The sequence below is a fragment of the Miniopterus schreibersii genome (genome assembly GCF_964146895.1).
Source record: "Miniopterus schreibersii genome assembly, chromosome: 12".
Taxonomy (NCBI): domain Eukaryota; kingdom Metazoa; phylum Chordata; class Mammalia; order Chiroptera; family Miniopteridae; genus Miniopterus; species Miniopterus schreibersii.
Window position 1 is genome coordinate 49,044,453 of NC_138112.1, and position 20,241 is coordinate 49,064,693.

The 20,241-nt window shown below is 32.6% G+C and overlaps 1 protein-coding gene across 3 annotated transcripts in view; it reads left to right on the forward strand.

Annotated features, from left to right (window-relative positions):
* Nucleotides 1-20,241, forward strand: part of PRMT3 (protein arginine methyltransferase 3) — an 80,571-nt gene that overhangs the window by 17,922 nt on the left and 42,408 nt on the right. For all 3 annotated transcript variants that reach the window (XM_081155174.1, XM_081155176.1, XM_081155175.1), the window contains 2 exons: nt 11,461-11,560; nt 20,131-20,209. In XM_081155174.1, coding sequence (XP_081011300.1) covers nt 11,461-11,560; nt 20,131-20,209 — 179 coding nt within the window. The remainder of the gene's footprint in view (nt 1-11,460; nt 11,561-20,130; nt 20,210-20,241) is intronic.

The window sequence follows — 20,241 nt, forward strand, 5'->3', positions numbered from 1 at the left end:
GATGAAAATTATTTTTATATAATTTATTGTCTTTCCAGTTATGGGTATAAGTATGCTAATTGTAATATAAAATTAGAAATCATTGATATACAGGGTGATATTGTTAGAGGGCTCTCTACAGAACTAAATATTTATATCAGTAATATTTTCTTTAGCAAACAGCAGTTCGATTAAAGCCTAAGGGTTATCTTTTTCTTTTTGACAATATTCTCCTCCTTCAGATTAAAATAAGTAAATTCAAAAATGGATACAAACAAGGGAGAGCGGATTTAGTTTATCCCCTAAAACTTAATTTTATTCTCTAAAACTATCTCCTCTCTTTGAGGAGATAAGTTAGGTGATTGATTTTATGATTGGCTTATGTCCTAGTAAAAAGACCTCTATTTTAACTACAGCTTATAGAACTAGATTTTTTTAACTGTATACTTAATAAAAGCACCTTGCATTTGAAACGTAGGATAATTTTCAGAATAAAGAATTAATAGGAGGCCCCTCAGCTACTCTGTTTTTTCCAGCTTTATTGAGAATTTACACATTGCACTGTGTAAGTTTGAGGTATACAGTGCGTTGCTTTGATACATTTATACGTGTACTGCAAAATGATTACCACCATAGCATTACCTAATACCTCCATTGTGTCACATAAGTACTATTTTTTACATGGCGATAACATCAAAGTATATAATACTGTATTAGCTGTAACTACCATGCTGTACCTTAGATCCCCAACAATGATTCTTAAATGATCCTCACTGATACTTTTGTTCTATTTTTAAAATTGGTTAATATTCATCTTTTCTGAGTAGTATAAAATTTAAATATGATTATGTAAAATGTTTAAATTTTTAGATTTTATAGCATAATATAAAAGTATAGATTTGTGGTTAAGAGCACAAGGTTTGAGTCAGGCTTAGAGTCAAGTTCTTTACTACTTACCAGTTATTTGAACTTTGATTAAATTATATCTAACCTTTTTGAAATCTTAGCTGTTTCACTCTCAAAATGAAAATAATAATAATGACTACCTCATCTGGTTATGAGTAAGGTAAATAAATTATGAGTAAAATATACATACAAATTTTTGGCATACTCCCTAGCACATAGTAGGTAAAGTTAGCTACTGTTACTGTTAATTAAGAAGTACCAAATTAATGTAAATGAAAAATATTACATTGATCTTGCTTAGGTTTTCATAGATACAAGTTTGTGGTTATAACTTTCATATTGGAGAATATGCATATATGCTGCATATGGAGTCCTGTATTCTAGTAAAACTTTTTTAGTTCTTACACCATTAAGTACACCATCATCATTTTTGGGGGTCTATAAAGAGCATCCTCACTTGCTTGTACATTGCCATCCAAACAAATATGTGTACCATATCACAAAGAAGAGACTGTTTTAGAAGATTATAAAAAATTTATTGTTGATAGTAAGATTATGGTAAGAATTTCTATTAGAAGTTCTCATCTTATGAAAGACCATGTCCATTTATGTATTAATTTGTCATTTTTCATTTCTACAAGGCAAGACTAGATGTGCTTTCATTTTAATTCCTTTATGGAAGAAAAGGAAAAGAATAGTGATAACACTTATTATGTGTTGTTTTGTTTCATTTTATTTCACAGAAGTAATTCTCCTTATTTGTAGTAGAGCCTGGATTAGACCCCAGGCAGCCTTGACTCCACAGTCCATCCTTACCGTCAGTTGGCTGCTTTCAATAGTTTGCTTTTACTTAGGACCTATAAACTTTGAAAATCAATCCTTTTTGTTTTGGATAAGTCAATACTGTACCATTTCTTCAGCAATGTTCTCCTTTGCTTTTTATTTTGTGAAAAGATAGCTATAACCATCTCTTCGTCTTCCATTCAAAATTTTGAAATTTACACTGTAGAGTGAACTCACTTCTGTTATTCTGTTTGTGAATGTATCTATAGAAGAATATGCAGGAAAGTTTATTGTTAATATCCCCATGATATACTGGCCCATTATTCTACCATTTTAGGAGGCAGCATAGCATACTTCCCTTAGCATCTGGAATCACATGACTTGATTTCTAATTTTGGCTTTTTGACTTATTAGCTTTATAATAATGGGTTTCTTTAATCCTCAGTTCCTTCATTTATAAAATAAGGTTCATGGTAGTGTCTGTCTCATAAGATTGTTATAAGGATTGAATTCATTAATGTTGCTTTGCATGTAACTGCTTACTAAATGTTAGCAGTAATCATATTAATTGGTAGTACTAGTGATATGTTTATCTTGGCAGCAATGCCTCAAAATAATATTTTATATTTGGTTGGTTATGTTTCTAAAATGATTATCTATTACAGCTATCCTATCAAAATACGATAACTCTCTTTTCTGTATTCTTTCTATTTCACAGTCTCTTTTCTCTTACACTATAAAACTTCAAACTTTAACCAGTTTTATTCTGTACTCACTCTCCTCCCTTGAAATCTACTCTGTTTTTCTGATTGTCTTTGATTGCATATTGGAGCCTTCTAGAACTGTCATCAGTCAGTGAAAACAGCTCCTTCCTTAGCAAGCAAGCTGTGAGTTGTCTTTAGCTCTTCTGAAGAGTCTTTCTCTGTCAGAAATCTGTACACGGCAGAATTTCTATTAAACTCCATAAGCTTAAATCTAAAAACACTTTAAATTCTAAAAGGTGGATACTTTTTAAATGCATATTTCATTATTCTTTTAAATGTATTCCATTTACAATCCTTGAATTGTGTTCAAAATAATAAAATAATTTTTATCTCTTTTCTCTATTTAAAAAAGAGGTCTAACATCTTTAAAGAAATGAGTTTAAAATGGAGTAAGTTTTCATTTTACTATAAACTGATATATATTAGGGCTTATATGTATAATATATATTACATATAAATAAAAATAGAAAAAGGTCAGACTTGCAGTTCTGAGGTTGCAGACAGCTATAAAGTAGAATATAGATTTTCAAAGGTGTTATATTAGCAGGGTCAAATAGAACTCAGTGTGATACATAGAAGGAATAAGAAATTGTTTCTTATTCTTGCTGTCATACTTGGAACTCTGCAGTGAATGATCATTTCAGAAACATAAACTTACCTAAGGATAGCAAAGCTATTCAGTTGTCAGACAATTGTACACTTTCACGCTCAGGAAGCAGAAGTAGCTTCTGGTAATATTTTTATTATTACTCTGATTGTTTCTCATTGGCTCTGTCATGGAATTGCTCGTTATTCAGACTTTTGAATGTTACTGCAGAGGAGTTTTCATAAGAAGGTTGATCCATCATATAGCCACAGTACAGTACTTTCAATCTCAGTATGACATTAGAGATGCAATCTTTTATATTGCCTGTGTCTAGAATGCTGTTAGAAATGAAACATTAAGAAAAGCCTAGAGAATATTTTGATCTGTTGTTATGTTTATGTAAGTGTCCTCTAGTTTCTAGGATAGGAGCTTTATCTTCTTAATCTTTTTATCCCTAACACCTAGCAAATTGATACTTGCTAGATGGTGAGTAAAGGTTTCTGAGAATACAGTAATTTAACATAATGATTTAAAAAGTAGTGATAATATATATATAAGATTTAGAACAAGATCACAAAATACATCAGCATAAATTCTTGAAGTAAGGGAAGTTCCTTTATATTTTGTTTCTAAGTCTAATAGAAGTAACATAAGTCCTAGCCAGTGTGACTCAGTTGGTTGGGCATTGTCCCAGGCACCGAGAGGTTGCAGGTTCCATTCTGGTCAGGGCACATGCCCGGGTTGCAGGCTCAGTCCCCCATCAGGGGCGTGTAGGAGGCGGCTGATTAATGTTTCTCTCTCACTGATGTTTGTCTCTCCCTTTCCCTTTCCCTTTCTCTAAAATCAATAAAAACATTGAAGCTGAAGAGAATTTCGAACTACTGATGAGGCTAAAATGATTACTATTTTGCTACTCAAAAGCTACAGAATTCTAATGAAGGTGATCAAGAAACCTTACAAGGAAACTAAATTCATTTCTTCTCCCACCCTACCAACCCCTTACTTTTCCTGTCCACTCAGTGGTCCTGTCTTGGGGGATCCCATGAGTACCCAACTAGTTCAGTGGTTCACTAGAAGAACTCACATGACTCAATGTAAAGTTACATTCAGAGCAAAGATTTATTAGAGCAAAGGATATAGTCCAGGGGCAGCAAGAAAAAGATACCCATCGATAAGGAGGTCATGTACAGGTTCCCAAGTAATCCCTCTTTCTCTGCGAGTCACACCAAAATGTACTTTTCTCTCTACCTGTGAACTTCAGGGATACATGAGAGATGTATTGGCTTGAACCCAAGGAAATTGGCTTGAGTCTTAGAGTTCATAGTTCTCAAAGAGCTGGTCACATCGGCAGCACATACCTGCTTTGTGACCAGCCGTGGTGTAGACCCATGACAGATACCAGGTGCACATCAGGTGTAGATCTTCATGTTTACTTTAAATATGCTATCATCCTGGTTTATCTTGGTCCACGGCTTCGGGTATATAAAATGGCATCATTACCCAATAACTATGTGAATGCCTTAATTCACATTCTTATATGTGTCACCTGAATCAGTGCATCTGCATGTAACTGCCTCAGTTCTTTGTTCTTTGTCTTTGCCTCCTATAGCTGTCATTCATTGTTTCTAGTGTAGCCAAATTGACTTCCCTACCCAATTCTCCTCCCTTTTAAGTTAAAAAAAAGAAAGGGGGGATGTTTTTGTGTTAGGAAGAAATAAGAAAGGTTAAAGAAAAACTAAAAATTACCTATGATCTTGGTATGAGAAAGGAAAGTGTTGGTTTTTCTAACAAAATTTCCACTCAGAAAAATTGATAATTTTCTTGCCTATTGGATTACTTAAGAGATTTACTTAAATTACATTTTTTATTACAATGTCATATTTCTATAGGTTAAAGTTATGGTAGTTTTTGAGCAGGTGTTTCCAGAGATAGAATTCATATAGAATGCTTTTATGCTAAAGTAAGGTTTAATGAGTAGCTACTTGAGAATAGTAAGTAAAATCTATAGTTTTTCTCATGAGTAAGATATCAGATGTTGATTAAGGTGAACAGTCTCATGAAAGTGGTTATCTACGTGAATGATGTCTGTGTTGAGCTATTTTAATTCAGAATTACTGGGAATTATGGCCTTTTTGTGTGTGTGTATGTGTATTCCCTGAAATCTTAATCTTTCCTGCTATATTTATATTTGAACAAGTAATTACTGATGCAAATAGGATTATGACTTGTAGGAGACAATAAACAGCCTGAGCAGATGGCCTCTTACAGAACACATCTTGTTTCAGCATAAGCATTCTGAAGATATTTTTAGGCAATGGAAATGTTTCGTTCTTTTAAGAAGCTTGCTTTTGTTTTCTTTGAAGTGTTTGTAACTGTTAAAGACTTAATACTTCAGTCAATAGTAAGCAATTGTAGCAATTTCATTAGAAAGAATTGTATTAAATATATCCTTGAAAAAACTCAAATATGATATAAGCATCCTTTTTTTAAAAATTTTGTGTGAAATAAAACATACTTATTAAAAAGTGAATGAAACATAAAGATGTTATAATATGCATAACTCACAAGAACAAGAACGTGGCCAGCACTTTATACTCCTGCCCACCTCCATGTCCCCTTTCTCAGTGAGATGTCCCTGCCTGTAACTACTATCCTGGCTTTAATGGTGACCATGTACTTGCTTTGCTTTATATTTTAACCACTTAGATGGGCATCCATTTAAGATAGTTTAGTTTACTCAGTTTTGATCTTTAAATAAATTATCTATTATTGCATCCCTTTTGTCTAGCTTGTTTGCTCAACATTATTTTTTGTGTTCATGTTGCGTGTAGCTCGTTTATTCATGTTTGTTTTTGTATACAGTGCCATTGATGAATATATCACAATGTTTCTTTTCTATTCTTGATGGACATTTTGTGTTGTGCATTTTAAAGCTGTTACTCTGAATTTTGTTAGGCATTTTTTATATGTTTGCCCTGGTGTATACACATGTGGAGTATATAGTTGCACAAAGAGTTGCAGGCCTTACGGTATGCATACTGTCAAATTTCCTAGATATTGCCAGATTGTTTTCCAAAGGGTTAGACCAATTTATTCTTTTACCAATATGTGGCAGTTCTGGTTGGTATTGTCTACCTTTAAAAATAATTTTCCTATTGGTTGTATAGCAGTATCTTACTGCAATTTAAATTTGGACTTCTGTGATTGTTAATGTGCCTGAGCATCTTTTCATGTAATTATTGCCATTTGTATTTCCTTTGAGTTGGTTCTTTTTCTTATTTATTTGTAAACAGTCTTTATATTTTTAAGATTTTAGTTGTTTATAGCTTTTATGTAGTATAAAAGTCTTCTCTCGCCCGGCCGGGCATGGCTCAGCGGTTGAGCATCGACCTATGATCCAGGAGATTGCGGTTCGATTCCTGGTCAGGGCACATGCCTGGGTTGCGGGCTTGATCCGGGGGGGGGAGGCGTGCAGGAGGCAGACGATCAGTGACTCTCTCATCATTGATGTTTCCAGCTTTCTCTCTCCCCCCCTCCCTTCCTCTCTCTGAAATCAATAAAGATATATTTAAAAAAAAAAAAAGTCTTCTCTCATTCCTGCTTGCCATTTCATTGCCTTTGTAGTGTTCTTTGATGTAACGACATTCTTGTTTATGGTTGCTGTTACTTGTAAGTTGAGTAAGAAACCTTATGGAGATACTCTATATTCTCTTATAAATGCTTTATAGTTGTGTGTTTTACATTTAGGTCTGTAATCTACTGGGCATTGTTATTTGTCTATGGTAAGAAGTAGTGGTCTGGCTGTATTCTTTTTTTTTTTTTTTTTTTAATCTGTTTAAAAATCTAGCCTTTCCTTTCTACTTTGCATTATCATCTTTGTTAAGAATCGAGCATCCATGTATGAAGCAAGTATAGCCTTTACACCAAAACTCTACTGAGGCAGTAGAACAGAAAATTACTGGTCATTCACTTAAGAACATATATGCAAAAATCATAGTCAAAGTATTAGAAAACTAATTGAGCAATATATTGAAAGGTAAGGTTTATTCCAGGAGTACAAGGTTGTTTAAATATGTGAAAATCAACCAGAAAAATCTCTTGAGGTCATCTCAATAGATTAAAAAAAAATGTTTGATAAAATTTTATATCCATTCAATATATCTGTGTTAAAACTCTTAGCAAACTAGAGCTAGAAAGGTATGTCTCAACATGATATAGAATATCTACAAAAACAAAACCTACCGCCTACAACTTAACGAAGCATTGAAAGCATTCACTTCAAGTTGAGAAACAGGACAGGGATTCTTGCCATCACCTCTTCTACTCAGCACTGTTAAGGATATCCTAGAAGGCATAACAAGGCAATAAAAAGAAAGGTGTAAGAATTGGAAATGAAACTATTCTTGTTTACTACTAATAGGTTTATGAATATACACCTCAGAAATAAACTATAAATAACTTGTTATAATAAAGGTATCAAGCTGCTGAATACATAATATACAAAAATCAATTTCTATAAAGAACATGAAACATTTTGACATTGAAAAATTAAAATATATCCAAGTGTATTGTTAATATTTCTAACCTCCTCCCAGACAATGCAAGGACATTAAGTCACTTCTAATGAAAAATTCACCCAGGGAATGAATGTCCCTTAGTAAAGGTTGTGCATGAATCGTGGGTCTGCTGTTTTAACTTCTTCCCCATCTACCTTCTCATTTTCTGCAATAATTTCTACAAAGAATAAGCCTGTGAAGACCCTAATGGCTACCCAGATTTGAACCATCCTCTACAAAGCTCGATAATAATTCCTTAGTAAACTTCATCTATTCCTCTTTTTCATACTGTTTTTTTTTTTTTCACAAGCCATCTAAACTACCCCTCTCAACGAGCTGGTTTTGTTTCCTCCCTCTATGTTTTCTCTTGTTGGTGCTCCCTTTCTTTTATATGTCAAAAACATCATGCAGTACCATTCTTGGTAATTGAATAAGACAGTCAGATACTGCCTTCTGAATATTCTAATGGCTTCCCAATAACAAGGTTATACAAAATGCTCAAGAATGAAAAGTCCTGATTTCCACATCTATCATCATCTCTATCAATACCATTAAATTACTTTGTTATAAAGTCAAAGGTTACTTGCACTCGTTGCATGCCTACTGCTTCAGAGGACTATTCTACTTCCTGTGTTGGGGAGAGGGCAAGACAGTAATCCATCTTAGGATAGGTATAAGAAGGATATTTTATAATGATAAAAAGATCAAATCAAGAATATATAATAATGCTATACCTATAATCAACAAATAAAATCTTCAGAATATGTGAAGCAAAAACTGACAGGAATTACCAGGAAAGTAGACAAATTTTTAATCATGTTAGGAGATATCAATGCTCCCCTGTCAATAATTGATAGAATACGTAGATATAAAATGAATAGGAGTATTTAAAACTCACTTATGAGGAAAACCCATCAACTGGGAAAGATGGAAATTTTCTCACCTGATAAAGTACATCTATAAAAATCTACAGCGAGTGTCATATTCAATAATAGTTCATGCTTTCTTCCTATAACTGGGAGGGTTGTCCACTCTTACCAGTTCTATTCAGCATTGTCTTGGGGATCTAATAAGTACAATAAACCAAGAAAAGGAAATAAAAGATTGAAAGAAGTAGTAAAACTGTCATTACTCCCAGATGATATGGTCATGTACATGTAAAATCCTAAGAAATCTACAAAATAGCCACTAAAACTGCTAAAAAACAAAACTTTATTATAATCATGGGAGTCAAGGTCAAAATGTGAGAATCTATTATGCTACTAGTAGCCACAAACAACTAGAAATTGAAACTTTAAAAAAATTACCATTTATAATACAACCAAAATCATCAAACATTTAGTGATAAATTTAACAAAATATGTCTAAGATGTGAACTGTGTGAAACATTATTGAGAGCTGATCGTAAAATTCATATGGAAACAAATGACTTAGAATAGTAAGAAGAATAAAGTTGAAGAGTGTATACTATCAGACTTCGTGACTTAATCTAAAGCTGTAGCAATCAAGAATGTGTTGTATTGGCATAGGATAGACATCTAAATCTTGGGACAGAATTGAAAGTCCAGAAATTAACCCACAGGTATATGTTTAATTGATTTTTTACAGAGATGCCGAAAAGTAATTCTATGAATTAGTGATAATTTTTCAACAAAGTTGAAGCTATTACTTGTGATAGTTGTTTCAAACAAGGTTTTTAATACCATATCAATAGGTATTGATAAGGAAAAAAATGAACACAATACTATATGGAAAAATTAACTCAAAATGGAAACTAAAAAGATTATAGAAGAAAATATAGGTGAAAATATTTGACGAAGGAAAAGATTTCATATATATGTCACCAAGAGCACGAACACAAAAGAAAAAATGTTTTTATCAAAATTTAAAATGTTAGCTCTTCAAAATATACCATTAAAAAAATGAAAAAGCCACAGTATGGTAGACAATATTCACTGTACATAAATTTGACAAGGTTTTTATCCAGAACACGTAAAGAACTCTTAAAATTCAGTAGTAATGTTATAACTGACTGGGTTTTTTAAATGGGCAAAAAATTTGGACAGAAGACAATAAGGGAAAATGGATACTTAGCATATTAAAAAAATGCTTGGTCATTAGGAAAATGCAGTTTATAACCATAGTAAAAATCTCACCATGCATTTACATTTCAAATATCAAAATTGCTAAGTGTTGACAAGGATTTGAATCAACAGGAATGCACATATAGTGTTAATGGGAATGTAAAATTATATATGCACTTTGTAAAACAAATTGGCAGTTCCTTAAAATATTATATATACACTTCCATTTGACAGAGCAATTCTACTTGTACACAGATATTTATAGCAGCTTTATTCAGTATAGCTCAGAGCTGGAGACAGCCCAGAATTTCATCCACAGATGTGTGGATAAACAAAATAGTGTTTAATCTGTTCATGAAATACTACTCACCAATAACAAAGAATGAACTACTTATATATACAAAAACATGTATGAATCTAAAAGGTATGCCTATTGAAAGAAACAACATACAAAAGGATACATTCATTATGATTCCATTTATATGAAACTTCTCAAAATACAAGTCTAAGATGCAATTGAAAGAAAGAAAATCAGTGGTTGCCTGTGGATGGGAGGATTTTCTGGGAAGGAAGGACCACCTATGAATCTTTTCGAGGAGATAGAAATGTTTTATATATTGATGATGATGGTGGTCACCCAGGTATCTCTGTTTTTTTAAAATTGGTCAACAAAATTTACCCTTAATGTATTTTATTATGTAAATAATACCTTGATGAAGTTGAGGGGGGAAAATCCCTTTTTGTTAGCAGAAAAAAATCCTTTATAATTCACATGTACATCCTGTGAAGATTGAGAATTTATTTAACTAGATGCAAACTTAACAGCTTGGTTTTAAGCATTTGGAAATTCTCTCTTTAACTTTGTAATTTATTTAAGATTGCAAAAGGAGGGGTGAAAAATAGGTGCTAATCTTATAACCAAACATGTAGAAATATCTAATGAATGCTGTTGGACAAAGTTAATTTATGATTGGAGTACAGTTTCAAGTTTTGTACAACATTTTGTTATTCACAATATCATTACTATTATGCAGTGCTTGAAGATATATAGCACTTTCACAAATATTTGATCCTCATAATAGGCTGTGTGACATGGATAGGGCTGGTATCGTTCGTCTCTTTTATACATGAACACATAGGCTCAAGTGAGATTATTATAATTTGCTGAAGATCACTTAACTGACAAATGCTAGAGAATCAGATTCAAAGTAAGAGCTTCTGGCTTCTAATTCTCTCTTCAATATAATACACTTCCTTCTAAAACATACTTTTGTTGGCTAGTCTGTCTGTCTCCACCCCCCCTTAAAAAAAATTAAAAAAGACCTAGTAACTATATTGACATGTATTCCTGATAAAGTTCCAATTTCTTTTCAGAATGAGGTTTTTAAAAAAATCTTCACCCAAGGATATGTTTTTATTAATTTTTAGAAACAGAAGAAGGGAGAGAGAGAGAGAAACATTGATTGGTTCCCTCCCTTGCAACCCGAAATCTTGATACGTGACCTTACCAGAAATCAAACCCTCAACCTTTTGGTATACCGGATGATGCTGCAACCAATCGAGCCCCCCGGCCAGGGCTCAGGATGAAGTTTTAAATATGTTCATTGTATTGCAGTATTAACTATAAATAATCCTGGGCATTCATGAAGTGACCAAAAAGTAATTATATGCCCAGGAAATAAACTTTGAATATGCTTTCAGTTCCACAAAATAATCTGAACAGTTGTCAAGAAATTATGTAATTTGACTAGTTTTCAGAATCTGTTAAACATACTAATTTAATTCATTATGATAATTTTCAGACTAAATAAACTTGAAGATACTATCATACTAATTAAAGGAAAGATTGAAGAAGTTCATCTTCCTGTAGAAAAAGTGGATGTTATTATATCTGAGTGGATGGTAAGTATTTGCAGAAAAAAGTACTTTTATTGGTTTAAAAAAAATAACCACAATGAATAAGGTAGCAGTTTTTCTGCATTTAATTATATTTGATAAATGGCAGAATTGTGGCATTATTTTAAAAACAGCTATAATTTTTCTGTGGTACTTGATTCTGAAATAGCACTTATTTACTGGACATTCATAATCTTTTTAAAAAGAATATATTTTTAACTTTTAAAAGTCATAATAAAGAATTACTGTATTATTTTTCTACTTTCTAAATTTTAGAGACCTAAATATGTGTGCCTAAAAGCCTCCAAAGACTAATAAGGACTTATTAGGACTGTCTTAAAATTAATATGTTGTTGCTTTTATTGCTATCATACTGAATGTCCTGTTTTTCTGATCTGTTAGGCCATGTTATCAGTGTCTTTTATCACACTGGCATTAATAAATCTCTCTCATTGATGGTTCTCTCTCTCTCTCCCCTTTCCTCTCTTTCTCTAAAAATCAATAAACATATATATATATATTTAAAAACCTGTATTTGATACATACATATATTTTCATTAAATGAATTTATCAAAAAATTTGAATATAATCAGTTTTGCTTTATAATTACAAATTTTGAGTAACATAGTAATAATTCTAGTAAAATAACTGGGATTTCAGGGAGCTTTTGAAATGTTCACATTTAATGTAGTCTTAAGTTCCAGTCTGGAGCCTGTGACAGTCATCATTGTTACTCTTTTGTACATGAAACAGTATGTTGATTTTTTTAATGCCTCTTGACCTCGTTTATAGTTTCTAATGCTTTGGCTATCTGGGCTGCACTCTGGATAATTTTTTTCAATTCAATTCACCAGTTTACTAATTCTGAAGTTATTTCTAATTATTTGTTAAACTCATCCATTGAGTTTTTTATTTCAAAAATGTTTTATTTTTATTTTTTTACTTTCAGGAATTCTCTTTGATTCTTTTAAAACTTTGCTCACTTGTTTGTTATTATCATTAAACTTCATTTTATGAATCATAACATATTTATTTTATATTTCGTGGTTTTGATTGCAGTATCTGACATTTTTGCAGGGCTGCTTTTGCTAACTATGTTTCTATTGCCCCTCACTCATGGTGCTTTGTTCTTGTGTATTTGAGTGTTTAGTACTGTTTGATGTTATGCTGTATATTTTCCAAGGAAATTATTTGTGGGAAGTTCTTTGATGCCTGAGTTTTACCTCAAATGATTGGCACTTGTTGTTGCCATATTGCCATGTACCTGGGATAATTTATACAATAAATGAAGAACCACTGCATTTTTATTTATTTACTTATTTGTTTATTATTTAAAATATTACAAAAACACTTGACTAAGGAACATTTTTAATGTAAAAAAATAGAGAATGAATGTTTCACTGAACCTCATGCACCTATCATCTAACTTATCACCATTTTGCCATTTTTGTTTTGTCTCCATACTATTACACCTTTTTTTGGCTATCTCAAACTGGTAAAGACTTTAAAAATATGTATGTATTTAGCCCAACCAGCGAGGCTTAGTGGTTGAGCATCGACCGATGATGCAGGAGATCAGGGTTCAATTCCTGGTCAGGATACATGCCCGGGTTGCAGGCCCCATCTCCAATGAGGGACATGCAGGAGGCAGCAGATCAGTGACTCTCTTATCATTGATGTTTCTGTCTATCTCTCTCCCTTCCCTTCTCTCTGAAATCAATAAAGATGTACTTAAGAAAAAAAAAAAGAATTATTGGAGAAGAGGTGGGTAAAGAGGAAGCCTATGTTTGGCCACTCGGTACCAAAGTTCTCAACTGAGTTGGCTGGGAAGAGGAGAGTTGACAGCATATAAGATTTTAAATTCACATTTACTCTGTAGATACATTTGGTTGTCTCTGCTTTGTTATTTGGGACAATTTTCTCTTATATTCCTCAGCTTGACTGGACCATGGGTTTTGTCTCCTGTTTTCCTATGTTCATTTACTAAGTTTAGCACATGCTCTCAAAGTGAAAGCCAGCTTACTGATGCATCTAACATGATGTTCTTTTTTCTTCTTCTAGTATGTTTGCTGTACTTAGAGGATCATTAGCTCCTAAAATGCAGTGTTGCTGGAAATGGAATGAAATCTTGTTCTTTCAATTCTGAATCATACTATTAATAGTGTTCATCTTTTCTGTAGCCTCAAAAATCTATAATTTATAAGCGCATTATAGAATCACTCTGTTATATGGGTACTTTAACATAATTTTCTTTAATAAAAGTGCTAGCTAATAATTTGATTTGATTTTTAGAGTAGAATATCCAGTTATAATTGATGATTTTTTTCAACCACTGTGGGGGTTGGGAATATTGTTTTACAAAAACACATTTATCCTTTACTCTCTTCCTTGGAAACTGAATTCTGTGAGTCTGGAGGAAGGCCCACATGTGCATTTGGAAAGATCTTAAGATGATTTACTTTTTTTTTTTGATAGACTTGTTGATTGGACAGTTTTCTGCATTTTGGGGAAAAGGGCCAATTTGTTAGTCTTTTGTTGATTAAGTGAGAGTGCCATCTAGTGGAGTAACAGACTTTTAATCTACTGAAAGTTTTTCAAACCCTTAGAAGAGTATGCAGAGGAAATTAGCTCTTGTTCTGAGTTATGTTCTCCACAAGTCCACACCCCTGAAAAGTGAGAACTGTATGTTGTAAGGTATGAGAAGAGGAAAAGGAAGTAGTCATGCAGGACAGTAGCCAGCGCATAATAGGTGCCTAATAAGTGGTAGTTATTACCATTATTCTCATTCCTCTGGCATTGAAGGTAGTGATCAAGTGAAATAATAAATGAAATAGCTGCTCTGACAAATATTTGTGATATACGTATAAAATTTATTATTGTTTTTTGACTATGTAGTAATACATTGAAGTTACAAATTTTATCCCTCCCTTGTCTTTACCCTACTACTCAGGACCTGTCCTGAATCTGCCAACAAAATCTGTTACCAGTTTCTAGTGTATCCTTCCTCAAATATTTTAATCTATTATAAACATGTATGTCTTTTCCCATCCTTTGGCACACTCATTCATTTAACAAATATTGTGTGGCTGCTATGTGCTAGCCACTGTTATGGGTAGGATAAAGCAGTGAACAAAATAGATTACAAACCCCATCCGTATATTTAGTATAGGTAAGCATATTCTACATGTTTTTCTATACCTTGCTTTCTCCACTACTTTTAAGCCTACAAATTTCCCTTTATGACTACGGTAGCTGCATCCCACAATTTTTTTATTCAGTTCAAAATATTACCTTAGTGATTTCTGCTTTGATCCACGAATTATTTAGAAGCATGTTAATTTCAAGTGTTTGGAAATATTTTAACTGTCTTTCTGTTATTGACTTCTCATTTGATTTGGTTGATATCAGAGGCCATACTGTGTATATTATCATTCCATTACATTTGTTCAGACTTGTTTTATGGCTCAGCATATCGTGTCTTGTCGAATGTTCCACATTCATTTAGAATGAATGTGTATTCTGCTATTCTTGGGCGAAGTGTTATGTAATTATCAGTTGGGTCAAGTTGGTTGATAGTATTATTTAGTCTTTTAAATCTTTGTTAAATCTGCTTGTTTTATTAAGTACCAAAAGAATAATAATGCATTTTCTGCCTATAGTTCAATAATTGTTTGTTTCCCATTTCAGTTCTGTTAGTTTTTGCTTCAGATATTATATGGTTTTTAGGTGTATACACATTAGGATTGTTATGTATTCTTGATAAAGTTTGGCCTCTTTATTATTCTGAAGTACTTTTCCCCCCAGATAATATTTTTGGTCCTTTAGTCTACTTTATCGTTTTTCTAATTAATTGTGTACTAGAATTGTGTACTATTCTAAGCATTTATAAACAGATATGAATGTGTGTTCTGTTTACATATTATTGCATATTGTATAATTAGTCTAGTCATAAATCTTCCTTTTAATAACTTTTTTTTAACATAATTACTTTTAAAGCTCATGTTACTTCATTATCATATTTGTGATAAAGTGTTTAGCATCAGCACATTTTAAGATGAAAGCATCATCTTAAAGACTAGGGAAATCACTGAAAAAACTTTGCAATTCAGGGGTTAGTATCTAAGATTTTTATAACAGTGAAATAAATAGAGGTTACTTCACATCCTGTAAAATCTCATGAGATCAGATACATCCTGTAAAATCTTAATTAAGTTTTGTACATTTTTAGTAAATAACACTGTAGATGGGAGAAAATGCTAATTTAATTACTTTTTGGATCTCTCTAGAGCAGTGGTTCTCCATAGAGGGAGGGTGTCCAATTTGCCTCCCCCCACCCAGGTTATTTGGGTAGTAGGAAATGTCTAGAAACATTTTAGGTTACAATGGGAGGAGGAGGAGGTAGTGACAGGAGGAGAGTACTGCTGGCCTCTAGTAATAAAGCCAGGGATGCTGCTAAACATCTTACGATGGACAGAACAGCCCCACAGTAAAGTATTATACGGCTCCAAATATAGTTCCAGGGTTAAGAAACCCTACTCTAGAGATCTCATTTCTATGCATTGTTAATAACTCAGCCTCCAATTTAGATGATACTGTAAAGGCCACCTGACCTAATCTTGGGCATCAAGGAAGATTTTCCTTAAAAGGTGAAATTATGACAGTATATTTTGTTACATGGATATGCAATCGAAGCTTCCTTAACCAACCAGCATTTAATTCACCAAGTTGAAGTTCTGCATTCATTTTGTGTAACACCTGTTAGGTTTCTATGGGTACCTGAACATTTAAAACTAATAAGTTACCTTCAGTGTGCTGCTCCTGTTCTGCTCCTGTCAGTTGGGTTATGTGTTTACCAAGAGCTAATTGCATTGTTTATCTGCTTATTTATGTAAAATCAGTTAATATTAACATAAATATTGAACAAGATTGTAAAAAAGATGTTGAATAAAGTAGTCAGTAAAACAAATTGTGAAAGACTAGGAGTGGGAGGGTGAGAATTACAGAATTTGGGGACTCTCCACTTGGCAAATGTCCTTAGATTATTTTTCTATTATTTAATTTTTTTACTTTTTTATTGAATTTTTTTGGGTGACATTGGTTAATAAGTCTTTTTCTATTTTAAAAAAACCAAACTGGAAATTATTTCTAGTTCTTATAAGTTGGATTTATGCAAGGAGGGTGGTGAAGATGCCAATAAATGGATCCATCCTCAAAGAGTATTGGTAAACAAATTTATATTTATGTTTTTTACTTAAAGTATATTTTCCACTAATAAATGACTAGTAGTCCTAATCACATTGGATAAAATTCTGTCTATGGAACTTAGAGTAGTATTGGAAAAAATGTTGTCAAGAAACATACTGAGAATTAGGGATTAGATTTTGTAGGCCTGTTTATTTGTTGGAATTAATCTTTTATTTTTATCTTTAAATAAATCCACATTATTGAGTATTTGTTACTAGACTTTGTACAGATTAACTCTTCATTTTACCTGTGCTTCTTCTCCCTTGCCTTCTCCCTCTTTTAAATAGTTAATTCTACCTAAGGGTGTTGATACACCCTGAATTACTGATTAATTCAGTTATTTGAACTGGAAAAAAAATAGACAACAGAAGAACATTATTCTGAAGGTATCACAAATTTTATCATTAATTTACTTCAAGAAGATATGAACTGCAAATAAGGTTCTCATTTTAATGAATAATGTTAATAAAGTATAAATGCAAATTTTAATTTTAAAAAGTAAATAGCAGTTTGGAAAAAAGTGCCCCATGAGCATCATGGGTGAAAATACCGAGTATAATTCTCTTCCAGATGGCACCCCTACAGGTGAAGCAGCAGCCTGTGAAATTACAGTCTTGAGCAGGGCATTTGGAGCAGAGCCTTCTGATATCAGTAATGAATGACTTGATTCAGAACCAAGGCCAATTCCCAGGAAATTAAAGGCTATACTATCACAGAGGGAGCCTGTAGTAAAATGAAGTTTAGCAAAGTGGAAATTTGAGAGAAAGGACAATAACTATTAGCAATACAGATAAGAATCTTTTCATTTGCTAATATTTTTAACAAGGCATATTCTCACAAATATCATATATTGGTTCTACATATATTCTGGTATGTCAGTTGATTTTACTAAACTGATACCTTTCACAATAGACGGTGCCTAATAGTTGCCAATTAAGCTATCAGTCTGAAATGCTATGAATCATATACCTATTGTAAATTCTTGTTTAATATGCTCTATGGGAAGTTTTTTATTTCAGAACATTTGAGTACTTAATTATAAATGTAGTAAAATATAATATACATACTAAATTTTATTTTCAGTCAAGTAAATCAATTTAAGAAGCCTCATAGAATAATGATTCAGAACTTGACCTGTGTTATTAGACCAAGGTTTACATCTTGGCTCATTCAAATGATTCCATGATGATGAGCTGGGTTTTTTTAAGGCTTCTTATTTTAAGTTATTGTTTAACATATCTAAGCCTTTTTTTCTTATCAGTTAAATGGAAATAATAATGTGCTGTAGGGAAGAATTAAATAAGATAATCCTTACAAAGATACTTAACACAATGAACTCTAACAATTACCACCACTATTATTATTTGAAAAATTTTAATTTTAGAAAGCAAAACTGCTTTCTAAAGAAAAGTATTGTTTTTAATTATATACCAGGAAAGAGCAAAAAAGATAAAGAATGGGAAAAGACAAAAGAAGAAAGACCTGTTGTAGCCTTCTGCTTCTATCCATTTTAGTCTAGTTCTGCCCCTAGTAGCTGACCCCCATCTAATTCAGTTTAATCAATGGATGAATGCTTATTTACTAGCATTGTGTGCATAGATCTGCATGAGTTATGTCAAATTGATAAAGATTTCTTATTTGAATTCCAAAAGTCTCTTGCGCTTTGAATATGCAAATGATATTAAAGGGCAACTAACTTGTAAGAGTTAGACATATTACTGAAGAACTCTATCTAGAAAAAGACTTCCCACCAAATCTTTAATTTTTCTAATGTAAACACGTTGATAAAAGAGCTTTGTTGCAAATCTTTCTTTTGTAGACAGTTATTTTCTTGCAATTATTTTCTTATCAGTGAATTAGTGTGTTGGGGGGTAAATGCTAAAGTAGAGTTGCTAGTGGCAATTTAATTAGCTTCCTTCATAAGTGATTCAAGCATGAGAGCTGTATTTTGTGTAATTTAAATTTGCTATTAATTTCTTGGGAAGATATCCATTCAGGTTTGCAGGTTTTTCTTGGTCTAGAGAAATCTTTAAAAAATTTTTTGTTTGTTGTGGTTAAAGACAATTGTATTTATCCTGTCAAATAGTTATTTGTGCACAAAACAAATGAGTGAGAACAGTTTTGATTTAGAATGCTAACATTAGGGTAAAATTCTTATTGGTTCACCCTAAGCAATAGGTATATTTTGTGCTAAGCGCTGCGCTGAGCACTTAACTTTCCCTGTTGCTCAGGGCTGTTGGCAGATGGGCCCCTAGAAGGAGAAAGACTGACTGAAACTGGCATTAATCTCTCACTCAGAATTACTTTGTCACTTATTTAATAAAAGGTGTAGCATACTGTTAGAATGCACTGTTTGTGACACCAGTAGTGACAAATTATCTTTTCATTTGTGCTATGATTATTTTTTCTTGGTAGAGAGTTCATTACTGTTCTCTAAAATCTGGAGTATACTGGGGCAGTGTTTTTTCATGAATTGTGTTTCAAATAACATTAGTTGTGCAAAGTATTGATAGGTGTTAAATAGAAAAACAAAAGGTCTCTAGTCAAAGAGTGGGTAATACTTGGTTAAAATATGTTCGAGTCCTCTTTACCATAACACTTCTCAGAACTATTAATGTGCTAACATGCATTAGGAATCTCTAAGAGGAGGGTGTACTATCTGGTCTTCCTCAAACCACTTGGATTAAAGCCACCCCCCACCTCCTGTTCTTTAACTAAGGAGAAAGTTGCTGGGCAGGAAACAGTTTGGGAAATGGTATTCTAGACCAGGATATATCAACTTTAGCCCTATAGCCATCTGGGCCCAGACAATTCTTTGTGGTGAGGGCAGTTCTGTGCATTACAGGATGTTTATCAGCATCCTTGGCTCTCTCTACTAGATTCTAGTAGCATCCCTCCACCCCCTGTTGTAACAATCAAAATGTGTCCAGACATTGCCAGATGTCCCCCAGGGGGCAAAATCTACTTGAAAAACATTCCTCTAGATTAAAATTTTGCAATATTCCAGAGAGTTATGGGTTTTGTTAACATTTTCCATCTGAAATTTTTCTTTTAATGAGGAAGAAACAATAGAAAGTATAAGCGCAGGTAAATAATGTTTAGCACATTCTACTGTAATGAATTTTCTGGATTAACTTTATACCCTGGCCTGATTTTCCAGTAATTATGATGTGGAGAACTTACTGCAAAAAATAATTTCAAACTTTGCAGAATATTTTATGGCATAGACAAAAAAATTATTTTTTATTATAAGAGTAGCCAGATATTTAAATTGATCTGCATGTAAAGATATTGCACATTTCCAAACTCTATTTTTTCTCTGCTTTCTGCAGGGCTATTTTCTTCTTTTCGAATCTATGTTAGATTCTGTTCTTTATGCAAAGAACAAATACTTGGCAAAAGGAGGATCGGGTGAGTATAAAATTCTAGTTTTAATAACCTAT